We start from the raw sequence: 13,495 nt of genomic DNA on the forward strand, positions 1-13,495 counted from the left end.
TGCTTGACCGTAGATATCACCGACTACTAAAATAAGTTTTTCTTCCACCAAGCATAATCTCATCTCGGCAAAATTAATCATAAATTTCAAGAAATCAAAGACTCAACAAATTATTTCCAAGGTCTCTAATATGTATCCTCAATTCTACAAGTTTAAACTTTGTGCCAAGATCTTCTTCTGATAACAGAACATTCCAGTCTGATTTTTTTCTTGGAGTAAATCTATAAAATCTAAATTCTATCAAAATTAGTTCCGTCTAGGAATAGAAACGGAGCATAGATCGATCATATCTGTAACATTTAATGGAAACAAGTGTTCAAATCTATCCTAAATGAAACAGAAAATTATCTTGAAACAACCCTGAGAGCATTAGAACGTACTCGTAAATTGTGAAAATCATTTCATTTTGTGGGCGAGAATTTCATTTTTTTTGGTTGGGTTTAACGTCGCACCGACACAATTATATGTCATATGGCGACTTTCCAGCTTTGATGGTGGAGGAAGACCCCAGGTGCCCCTCCATGTATTATTTCATCATGAGCGGGCACCTGCGTAGATCCACCGACCTTCCGTTAGCCAGCTGGATGGCTTCCTCACATGAAGAACTCAACACCCCGAGTGAGGCTCGAACCCACATTTGTGAAGGGTAAGTGATTCAAGTCAGACCCCGCGTGAATTTCACAGCTTTTGACGAGAATGGTTATCTTGTGGGGATATGAATTTGTAGATTTCAGGTTCTGAAAAAAAAATGAATGAATTTTGTATGTTCATTCAAGGTGGGATTTAAGATTTGCTGTAATACTCCAACAATAACATAGCAATGTCCTTACACCTTTACCCTGCTAAATTTCTAAAATGGACTGGTCTATCTTTCAATTTAGGCAGTACCATTTGTTAATCTAAGGGGTGTTCACTGAAAATTTACTGACTGAATAGCGAACAGTGCAGACCATGATACAATTAAAACTCTGTATCTGGAATTCCAAGGGATCGAGCGTTTTACTTACAGATAACCTTAACTCATGTTAAATGACATTTTGTGAACTTGTTTTCGGGGACAGGACTTGAAAATAACCTCGTGATAGGTGAAATTTTGAGATACGCGAGTTGGAAATATTCATCTGTATTTACTTTTTTTTCCTTACCATTCTATATATGAGTTTTTATAAAGTTAAGTCCATGTAATATGGAAGTTCATACCAAAATCTGCTTACAAAATATGGTATAAAATATGAATGAAATATGTGCATTTATAAGATAGATTACAGCACTGTACCTTCAGTACATTATAATCACAGTACTATTATGCACACATTGATTGACACCTCTAAAACAATACAATTCAAACAAACAAGAGCATTGATTTTTTTCCAAAGTTTTAATTTTCAATATCCCTTTGAAGTTCTGGATTTGTTTATTACCTATTTAATCAATATATTTACAATATGTGCTATTTAAAAGAAATAAAAGGATTTATTCCTATAGAACACCTTTTCTGTCATAATAACATGATATATAGCGTAATAAAACTATAAACTGGAAAAATGATGTAGTTATAAAGAAAACTATTTATGACAATGAATAAAGGTAGAGGCTACAATTGAATTATTTTGTATTATGAAAGCATGATATAAAGGATTTGCGACAGATTTTAACTACAGTGAGAGAATGGCCATTAAACAAAAAATGTATATCCCAAAGTTGGAAGAATGGTAATCTACAGATATTTTGGGAGAATGGGCATCTATCCCCCTTCTCAACCCCTCACCCCATCCACACCCCACAGACGCACCAGACACAGAGAAAAATATTACAAATATTATTAGCCATGTAATAATATAAGAATGGCAACCCATTACTAAAAACCATCAGAGATGTACTCAGCCACTCATGTGGTCTTACCTAGGTAAGAAGTCATTACAGCTGCAAAGGCCACAAATAATAAACAATAGGTAATGGATCAACAATACAGCAGCATACCATTAGCTAATGAGTATATATGCATCCATTTCAAAGGAAAAATTCTCTGCCAATTTGTTTTTTTTCCTTTTGCTCTTTTTCTTTTTGCTCCAGGTTACCTCAAAAATGCATCTGTTATCCATACAAGCATGTAGCTGAGTTATGCTGTGATATAAAGCTCTCTTTCAACAACATATTATATGTTCCATGGTTCCTTGCATATATTTGGCTCATGAATTTCATGCCTTTTCCAATCTCTGTTCTGCAGTTTTTAGTTTATCACTGCTCCTACAGTCTCTATCATTCTTGGCTAATATCTATCTTGAGATGGCCCCCCACCCCCTGCTACTGGTTACTCACATCTTCTGCTTACAAAATGTTTTTATTTCCCATGTTTCTTTTTCGTAATATTCACTGCTTTATTTTAAAATGAACTGTCTTCCTGTTGTCTTGACTATCATTCCCAGAATGGGTGCTTCGTCCAAAGTTATTTATCTTCCTTTCACCACTTGCTCTGTATTTTTTATCCTCTGATTGTCTATGGTTTCTATCCTGTTCATATCTTCTGATCATTCTATGATTTCTATCCCTTCATTTGTATATAGTTCCTATCCACCATTGCTCTGGATGGTTTCAATCATTCTGTAATGTGATCTATATACAGTCATTCTATCATGTGCTTGTTCTGAGAATTCTCATTTTTCTCTATTGTTCCATTTCCTCCCTATTTTCTTGCTTTACATTACTCCATGTTCTCTAAGGATTCTATCCTCTTATAACGATAATGCTTTCAGTCTCCTCACTGCTTCATCCTCATCACCAGGTTTTATATCCTCTCATTGATCCACTGTTTCTATCAACCCCATTGTACCTGTTCTCTCACTTCTCCATGGTATTTTTTTTGTTTTTGCCTTGCCTCGCTTCCATCTTCTCTAAGGTTTCTATCCTCTCATAAGTCTACTCACATTGCCCCTTGGTATCTTTCCTCTAAATTTTCAATGGTTTCTTCACCATGTTTCTTGCCTTGCCCTGCTCCATGTTCTCTAAGGTTTCTATCCTCTAACTAGTCTATAGTTCCTCTCCTCTTATTGCCCCGTAGTATCTGTCCTCTGATACATTCATGGTTTCTTCCTTATGTTTCTTGCCTTGCCTTACTCTATGTTCTCTAAGGATTCTAGTATCCTTTCACTACTAAATAGTTCTTCTCCTCTATTTGCCCCATGGTATCTATCATCACATTGTTCTATGGTTTCCTCTTTAGTTCCTTGCCTTGCCTTGCCTCACTCTTTGTTATGTTGTCCTCCCATTACTCTATGGTTACCTTCATTTATTGTTTCATTGGATCTATCCTCTCACTGTTTCAAGAATTCTTGTTTCATTACTTCATAGATTCTATTTCTAATTGCTCCATGGCCACTCCACTGATCCATGTTTTCTTTTCTCTCATTACTCCGCAATTTTACCTTGTAATTGTCCCTTATTCCTCATGTTTTCTTCGCAAATCATTTTTTTTTGCCATTCATGGTTTCACCCTGAAAACTTTCTTCCAAAGGTTTTCAGACTTTTTTTCCCCCATGCTCCATCATTTCTTTTGTAATATCTACGTTTTCTTCTGATTATTGTTCAAATAGTTTTTACATTCTATTCCAAGACTTTTTGTTTATCATACTGCAAGTCCACATCCCTGCTCCCTACTCCCAATGAAGATGAAGACATAAAAATTTAACACTAACAGCTGTAGCTATGTTGTCCAGAAAATGTTACAATACGATTGGGGCAGCCTTGTAAAGGCTCTACATTCCCAACACTGTACCATGTGAAAGAAAAATTATTGGAGGATCTTGGTTCAAGGAGCAACAAGATAATTTACTATCTGACCTCAATAAATTAATACAACATGTACATAATTTCTTCAGTTCTTTAAGGGACTTTTTCAGTTTGTAATTATACCAACACACTCCTTTTTGGAAAAATCCTTACATAAGCCTTGGTTAGCTTCGGCATGTGTGTTTGGGTTTAGCCTCTTTTTCAACAATTTTCAAGTCTTTTAAAGAACAGAGTCTACTTGTAACAGTGAGCAAAATGCACATCTCAGTGCTGCCTTACTAACATTTCATGCCACAGACACGTGATCAGATACCCCACCCAGTCACACTATACTGATAACAGGTTGTACAGTTTTAGAACTATCCTTTTAATGCTAAGCACCAAGTGAGGAAGGCACGGGTACCGCTTTTCATGTCTTTCGAATAATGTGGCCAGACAGCAAACCTACGACCTCCTGCACTAAAAGCGGGTGCTGTACCACTAAGCCACCAAGGCAAAATTTAGGTAGTTTCCCCTCTTAAAGGAAGGTGAACCCTGGTATGATTACTAGAGTAAGTCAGCCACAAACAGGTTACTATGTTCTCTGCAGGGAAATTATACATCAAATAATCAAAGCATGAAACTGCCAACATTTAGTAAATAGAAATTCCACACAGGAGATATTTCATATTTACTAGCCGATTAAGGGATTTATGACAAGATTAGACCTATTTTAAATCTTTGAGGGTGATATCTAAAAGACCTGATACCTATAAAGAAAGAATTAATTGAAGTTTTTTGCACTGCAATCTTGTAACCTTTTCTGTAATATGGAAGAACATATGAAAAAGGTCTTTTTCAATTAAGTTGTTGAAATCCATGTCCCTAAGTCTCTATCTGTGCCACAATTTATTTAAAGGCCCATAATGATTTATCTTAAAAACAGATGAAACAGCTTTTCAAATAGATGTTATATGAACTTACATTGATAGAAAAGCACTACTTTTAATATTGCACATGAACTGTTTTAGTAATAGCTACAAAGGGAGGTAATAAAAAACAGTAGATTCAATAAAACACTCTAGTATATTCAGCAATATTCAAACCTGTGACAAATGTTAAAGAAAGTAATTATCAGAAATAGGATTTAACAAAAGATTAATGTATTTTATGTTCATAACGGAAAATGTGACCGCAACACTTTAAACAAAGGCATTATGAGCCTTTAAACAGATCACTTAGCTTTTGATACACACGATTGTTTCAATTTTTGGACAAGCATGGAAGACTGAAATTTAAACTGGCACTTGATTATGTTTAAGTATAAATTACTGACTCTCGACATTGACTTATCATTCTCATGTATAGATAGTGTATCTCAAGACTCTCCTAAGATTTAAATGAGCCGTGCCATGAGAAAATCAACATAGTGGCTTTGCGACCAGCATGGATCCAGACCAGACTGCGCGGATCAGGATCCATGCTGTTCGCTAACAGTTTCTCTAGTTGCAGTAGGCTTTAAAAGCGAACAGCATGGATCCTGACAAGACTGCGTGGATGCGCAGGCTGGTCTGGATCCATGCTGGTCGCACACCCACTATGTTGGTTTTCTCATGGCACAGCTCAAATGCATTTTTAAAACTTTTACCATTAAACTATTTTCAAATTGCTGTACAAGTACCCGTATCAACAACATTATTGTATCATTAGAAATAAAACTGTCTGTATCTTTCTCAAGTGTGTTAAAGTTTACAAATTTAATATAAGTAGGTGTTATTTGAAAAAGTACTTTCAAACCATTTGATAAATCGAGAATTAAATTTATTCAGCCTAAGGTCGATTTACCACCCATTAAGGATATCTTCAAACCATTAATCAATAGGTGATTGACATTTTCAATAATATCAGATAGCGAAAGTAAAAGTTTTCAATGACATTCGATCCTCAAAGACTACGATCATTTTAGAATTATAAACCATAAAATTCCTATAAGTGTTATGAAAAGAGCAACCAAACCTACGAGGCATGCCGCCACAAAACAAACAAAGTAACCAAGGTGCTGTTTTAAAGCATGTCTTTAAAAGCACACTTTATATATATCAAGTGCAGTGAAATGAAAGTTAATGTCCTGTCAGTAATTGAAATATAAATAATACGAAGACTTTGATTCAATAGAGATTCTCCTCCAAAACCTAAGCTACTCCATGGCATGTACTTGACATTCTGTATGGATACCCGTGGTTCTACCCAAAACATATTTGTTGGCAACAGGGCCCCTGGAAAGTATGAAACCTGCTAACTAACATTTCCCAGGTAGAATGATATTTACCTCTTCTGCTGAGATAAATATTAATGTTTTAAAATGCCAAAATGACAGCTTTGGATTTTGTACAAACCATAGAGCTGAATAAAAATGATAAGAACATTAATTGTGCAATATATTGAGAGTTTTATGAAAATCTTCTCAGTGGTTTAGAAGATAAGAAACAGATATGAATTTAACCTTTACCCTGCTAAATTTCTAAAATGGATCGGTCCATCACTCAATTTGAGCAGTATCACTTGTTTATCAAAGGGGTGTTCACTGAAAATTTACCGAATGAATAGCCAATAATGCAGACCATGATCAGCCTGCACAGATGTGCAGGCTGATCTTGGTCTGCACTGGTCGCAAAGGCAGAATCACTTGCCGCCAGCAGGCGAAAGGTTAAGCTATTTCACCTTTGACTGCTGTCCATGCTCCCACATTCAATTGTGACAGAACATTAAATTATTGACCATCAGAAAGTTAAACACTGACAGAAAAAAAATATTTCTTATCATGGACCATGTTTCTGAAATTAGTAAGTTTCAAATTAAGAAAGGGAGGTAATTCCTCCAATTTTGTAATGTAGTATAATAAGAGTTTACAGATATTTTCAATGAACTGTCCTTAAGTCTCTAAATTACAAATTGTTATACCCAAAATATACTAAAGTTTCCACTTATTCAGCACGGTGCCAGGGTGAGTTGTCTGCAGGCAGGATGTACAGAGTGTTCCATAATAAATGATACCATTTTGTTTGCCTGTACTGAGTATGACGCATACAATAAAATTTCATTTAGAAAGATATGTATATAATGCTCAATATTGAAGATATTCATCCTTTTCAAAAAATGTATGGCTTTACCAAACATATTCATCATGACATCCATTCTCACTTATTTTTTTTTGTTTGTTTGTTTTGGGTTTAACGCCGTTTTTCAACAGTATTTCAGTCATATAACGGCGGGCAATTATATAACCTAACCAGTGTTCCTGGATTCTGTACCAGTACAAACCTGTTCTCCGGAAGTAACTGCCAACTTCCCCACATGAATCAGAGGTGGAGGACTAATGATTTCAGACACAATGTCGTTTATCAAATAGTCACGGAGAACATACGCCCCGCCCGAGGATCAAACTCACGACCCCGCGATCCGTAGACCAACGCTCTTACCTACTGACTCACTTATTTTAGCCATCATTCTCCTTTCAAAGACATGCATGTGTAACAGGCTGAAAATACTTCAGCCCTGACCGGAAATCGAACCCGGGACCTCTCACACCTTAGGCAACACTCAACCACGTCGCTATAAAAGCTAGCTCAATAGCAAGGAAGTATAAATGCACCCTTACATTCTACTCTACTACATACACCCCCTCCATTTTAGAATTAGTCCTCGAATTCCAGGAGTTTGAACCTCTGTGGGACGTTCCAACGTGTCCATTTATATCTACTCGTGAGTAATTTATGTTGGGCGCCCAAATGTAACAGACTGAGAATACTTCAGGCCTGACCGGGAATCGAACCCGAGACCTCTCTCACCTAAGGCGGACACTCTACCACCTGGCTATAAAAGCGAGCTCAATAGTAAGGAAGTATAAGTGCACCCTTATAGTCTACCCTACTACACAAAGTCATGTGTCTATGGTAAAACTTTTTACTTTTAATGGCTACTGAAATAAAAAAAAAATTCTGGATTTGCATTTTAAACATAAACCTTTGTGCTTTTGGTTATGCTGATTTTGGCATCTTAACAAACATGACGTCATAATTATATACTGTATACTGCAATTTCTGATGAAGACATAAAAGTCGATACTAGTAAAGAATATATTTTCTTGGTTAATTATAATCCATTTCAAACTTCCTGTTTCATGCATCAATAAGATATATCAAAATATGTTGTTGATTGTATCTTCTAAGGAACCATGTTACAATATTCTGATATATATATATACATCCACCCCATTCAAGTTATTCAACTTCAAAAAATAATAATCCCCTTGATTCCCTGTATGAGTTACATAACTTGGTACTTCAAACATTAAACTTTCCTTACCTCCCTGCTCACAACCTTATCATTCCAAACGTCTTTCAATCAGTTAAAAATAAATTATTAATAGATTTATGACAGTCCAAAGATGGCATGTTCCAGTCATAAATTAATTTCACTACTCAAGATGTAATTTTACTTGGTTACAATACTAGTATATTGTTAACAGACATATGACAGTCCAAAGATGACATGTCCCAGACATACATTAAGCATCAAAATCACTCTTCAAACCAAACACCAGTGATTTCAACAAGTCTTTAACATTTAGTGAATTTTCTTATCCAATTAGATTATTTCTTCCAAGTTTATGATGACATAAAACTGACAAGATGCCTCATTACAGTTTACATCTTAAGGTTGGTATAATGGTTGAAATGTAGCAAATTGTACTAATTCAAGGGTCATAACTTATGTGTTATTTGTGCTTTTCTTTATATTTTTAGTTCAACTTAATCAGCTTTTGATGGCAGAGGAAGACCCCTCCAGGCACTGTTTCAGGAATGAGCAGGCACCTGGGTAGGACCAAACCTTCCATAAGCCAGCTGGACAGCTTTCTGCACAAAAAGAATTCTACACACCCAACAGCAAAGTTTTGAATCCACTGCGAACCAAGCATTCTCTAGTGATCATCTGGAAACTGTTTAACTGTTCCGGGTCACTGTGACCTTGACCTTTGACCTACTGTTCTCAAAATCCATAGGGGTCATCTGCTTGTCATGACGAACCTCCCTATCAACTTTCCTGATCCTAGGCAAAAGCATTCTTAAGTTATCGTCCGGAAACGGTTTAACTGTTCCAGATCACTGTGACCTTGACCTTGACCACTATGACCTTGACCTTTGACCTATCTCAAAATCAATAGGGGTCATCTGCTGGTCATGATCAACCTCCCTATCAACTTTCCTGATCCTCAGCCCAAGAGTTCTTGAGTTATCATCCGACAACCGATTGGTTTTCGGACCGACCGACCAAAAGACCGACATCTGCAAAACAATACACCCCTCCTTCTTCCAAAGGGAGCACAAAATATCATTTAAGTCGAATTTTGGTTATCTCTAAAAAAAAAACTTGATCATCCCTAGGAATTCAAGATACCACGTGTCAACTTTATTTTGTGAGTTTTCTGAAAGTTACTAAAGGAATGAGGTCTTTGCTGTGTAAAAATGTAAATATGACAATTCTGACTTATTCAAGGACCATAACTCCAGTGTTACAGCAGCAATCTTGTCCATTATTGGACTTGTGTATGTAAGTTTCATGAAGACTGACTAAAGAAGTATGACATCTTATCGTTAACAATGCAACATTTGATAATTTTTAATAATTCATGGGCCATAACTCTGGTGTTACTGGAATAATCTTTCCAATTATCAAACTTGATGGAGATTTTGTGGCCTTATATGTTCTGTGTATGTTTTATGAAGACTGATCAAGAAATTTGGTCATCAATGTGATAACCTTCAATATGATAACAGTAAAATTGTTGATGGAGCACAATGTGCTCAGGTGAATTAAAATTGATCTGAAACATATTTTAACAAAAATATTGCAGTTAGCATTTTATTCCAATATTATCATAAAACAAATGTCAAAATAATATTGCTACTGGCAAGAAATTCATTCCAATGCAAACTAAGTCTTCAAAAAACATATTTTTTTATTATAACTAGAGCTATCACTAGAGGTGATTAATACCCCAGATTCTGCTTTTATACTGGGAAAGTAAGTGGCCTTGACCTTGGACCAAGTGACCTTGGTTGTGCACTCCCAATATAACCTTGATGAGGTAAACAACTGATGCTTGTTTTACCAAAATCTTTCAGATTTTGTATGAGAGGGTATAATACTCTCAGTCTTGATATTTTACCCTTCAAACTGCACAGTCAAGTCTGACCCTCAGTCAGACATTCTTACCCTTTAACTTGCACAGTCAAGTTCGAATCTTTGTCATATATGTTACACTTCAACTTGCACAGTCAAGTTTGGCTCTAAGTCTATCACTTACATGTATGGTTCTTTATAATTATAAACACTCTTTTTATTAACAAAACTGTCAACTTGACAATTAATAACATTAAGTATGAAGAAAAATAAAATTAATCTATTTGAACACTCCACCTACAGAGAAACTGTGTTTTGTAATACAGTAATCAATTTATGATGTCATTTCTAACCTTTAAATATACTGACACTGTGCAAAACATGAATATTCATCAAAACAACATGCTGCAAAACACACAGAAAATAACATTGTTCAGTAAAAAAACAACAGTGATGTCATGAATAAAAGAAACTTGTAACTGAAACTAGATGTGTAGATTTGAAAAGAAAAAAGATGCATTTTACTTCATCAACAGAAGACTTTGAAACATACATTGTATTATGCACTTATGCATGACCAGCTTTGGAGAGTCCCCCTAAATATATAAGGTATTTAATTAAAAAAAATTCCCTTCTCCACCATTTTGCATTTTTCTTTAGTAAGAAAAAGCTATGCAAAGCTGTCTCAAAGTGTTTCTTTTTTTTCTTTTAGTTTTGTAGAAGAAGAACTCTGTTACACAGTAAATGGATGAGAGTCAGCCTGGCTAAAGCCTTCAAAGTTATCATCCTGGTCACCAAACAGACTTTTATAGTCATAATTAAATTTCCAGTGCGACTCTATTTTTGGTTTCGCTTTCCACTTCAATTTCTGATCTATAATCTGCACATTACCTCCCCTTGGATAATGATTGACATTTGATAATGAGTCAACACGAGAGTGAGTGACTTTATTCCAGTCTTTTCCAAAATGTGGAACCTTAAAGCGTCCCTTTTTCGGAGCATGATATGCGTTGTCTAAAGAGCCAATTTTTGCTTCCGTATCCCAATTTAATTTTTCTTTGAATACTTGTACATTGCTGCTTTTTGGTAAATGTGTAATGTTATCGAGTGACCCAATTTTTGATTCCTTTTTCCATTTTATCCTATTTTTAGGCATATGAACGTCTCCTCCTCCTGGAGAATGACTTATATTGTCAAGCGATCCAACTTGAGATTTGGCATCGATTTTCTGTCTCCGTAGAATAACGTTGCCTCCGGGTGTGTAATGTATAGAAGTGAATGATCCAGAGGCAGCACTGGCTCCAAATCGTGGTGAAATATTTGGAAATTTGAGCGTATTTTGTGGCGATGCATGGTCTCTTGATGTATTTGGCAAAGAGCCAACTTTTGCTTCAGCTTCCCATTTCAATTTGAATGATGGGACCTTATGAGTACCTCCGCCCGGCTGATGTTCATAATTATCTAGCGATCCGACTCTTGAGTCAACATGAGCATATCTCTCTTTCATTGGTGGTAGATATGGTTCATAGAATTTCCGATTTACTGACCTTTCAATAGTGTTACCCTTTGTTGACCAACTCCAGGGAGCTTTTTTCTTTGTCCATGATGTTTCCGGACCAAACACATCTTTTTGGTATTTATGATTCACTCCATCAGAATATTCAGTAAACTGTGTATGTATAGGTCTCTGCTCAATAACAACATAACGTCCATTTTTCCTCTCAACGGCAACGTTTGTCCAACGTCCATGAGTAGAGCTTCGATGAGGAACATAAACCACTGTCGGAGCGGGAGCTTGAAAGTCCACAAAGTGTCTCCCTTTACGAAGCTTTAAAGGTTCATTAAATCTAGGAAGAGTCAGAGGCTGCGTACCAACCTCAACATTAGCAGATTCCATTGCTGGTGATAATCTTCCACTCTCACGTGACCGATGGGTCATTTCGCTGGTCATAAGGGAACGATGTGTCAACTGGCTTTGTCGCGCCGTCTTCCTTGGCGAGGAGTATTCCTCCCATTGTTCAGAATACATCGGAGAACTTATCGTTGACATTTCATCATCAGCGATCTGATCTGTTTCACTTGATCTACCCAGATTTAAATCCAACGGTTTCCGCTCATGTTCTTGGGTCTTGTCCAACGAAGAATCAAGCTGTGATGTGTCTTTTTGTTTTGACCTTGACCTTTCTAGCTCAGGTGATGGACCCCTAGTAGATATTGGGGACACAGTCGGCTGTGGAAGAGACGTGTTTATTTCACTCATTGTTGCGCCTCTTTAACTATTTATAGAGAAAAGTTGAGTGCAATTATCTTGAATTCTGCTTTACTGAACCTCTATCATATACATCTGCCTGTCAACATCCTTTTAATGTCCAGATAATTACAATATTACATCTTGTTATCAATATAACACAACTAAATATAGAAACTTTATTGCGTAAATATCCAAAACCGACACTTGATCAAAGATAGACTATTTTCTTTCTTTCTTTCCCATTCAGTTGCAGTTCTTTATCTTATGCCGCATAACAGCATGCCTTTTTTCAGTCTCAAAGGTTAACACAATTTCCATATTGTCTCGATCAAAATTAAATTTCACACATCGTAATGAGATATTGATTCATACGGGTCAATGTCGATTCCTGCGGGTCAATTCTATACAAAAAGCCACATGCAAAGTTCTATGACATTTCATTCAATCACGGAAAGCTTCACACAAACAGAAAACAAACAATGTTTCTATAATCACGTTTGTTTAGTATATCTGCCTCCTTGGACCAATTGAAAGTTAAATAGCAACGTTAGATTATTTTAGTTCCAAATGTTTAAATTGCTTATCTCTCTCCTATAAAACAAGATTTATTAAAATCAATCACCATTAATTTAACAAAACGCTGACGTCATCTCGTCCGAAATTAATTTTTCGAAAAAATGTTGCAGTTCAATATTTTCATTTTATCGTTACTTTTATGCTATCTGTTACATAACACATGTATATGCTAAATTACTAAACACACCTCTCCTTTTCATGTGCAAATAGAATAACCCAATTAATCCGGTCATTCAATTTAAACTTCTTCAACAGCCACTTTGACCTACTGTTTGAATATATTTAGCAACATTAATCTCTTTACGTTCTGACCATTTCACTAAAGTATTATACTCTATTATTCAAGTTCTATCTAAGTTTTACTGCAGAAAAGCAAACGTCCTTGAATGTTTTCAATTACTTATTTTTAAACATTGCAACATTTTTGTGATAGAGCATAATATACAAGTAAATAATATCTGAAATTATTGGCAGAATTTAATATTTTCAATACACATGTTTAAACTCTATTATTAATTAGAAATACGAGACCCCAAAGTCACCCAGCCATTTCCCTATCAGTCATTTAAAAAACCTTTTTCATGTCCATACTTGTATAAAATTAAGTACACTTTCTGCCTTTCAAAATATAAAATATTTTCCCTTTAAGACTCAAAAAGACCTTTAACTTATTTTTTATACTCACTCCTTTTTGCGAATAAATTTGTTATAATTCACAGT

General features: G+C 35.6%; 1 protein-coding gene across 1 annotated transcript; it reads right to left on the minus strand.

The window, feature by feature from the left end:
• Positions 1-10,681: 10,681 nt before the first annotated feature.
• Positions 10,682-12,208, minus strand: LOC123559428 (microtubule-associated protein 4-like). Its single transcript, XM_045351242.2, has one exon. The coding sequence runs from the start codon at positions 12,206-12,208 to the stop codon at positions 10,682-10,684; it is 1,527 nt and encodes a 508-aa protein (XP_045207177.2).
• Positions 12,209-13,495: the final 1,287 nt, after the last annotated feature.

The sequence above is a fragment of the Mercenaria mercenaria genome, chromosome 10 (assembly GCF_021730395.1).
Source record: "Mercenaria mercenaria strain notata chromosome 10, MADL_Memer_1, whole genome shotgun sequence".
NCBI classification, from domain to species: Eukaryota; Metazoa; Mollusca; class Bivalvia; order Venerida; family Veneridae; genus Mercenaria; species Mercenaria mercenaria.

Coding starts and splice junctions, on each gene's coding strand:
- LOC123559428 (XM_045351242.2), bottom strand. CDS start 12,208: ATGAGTGAAATAAACACGTCTCTTCCACAGCCGACTGTGTCCCCAATA.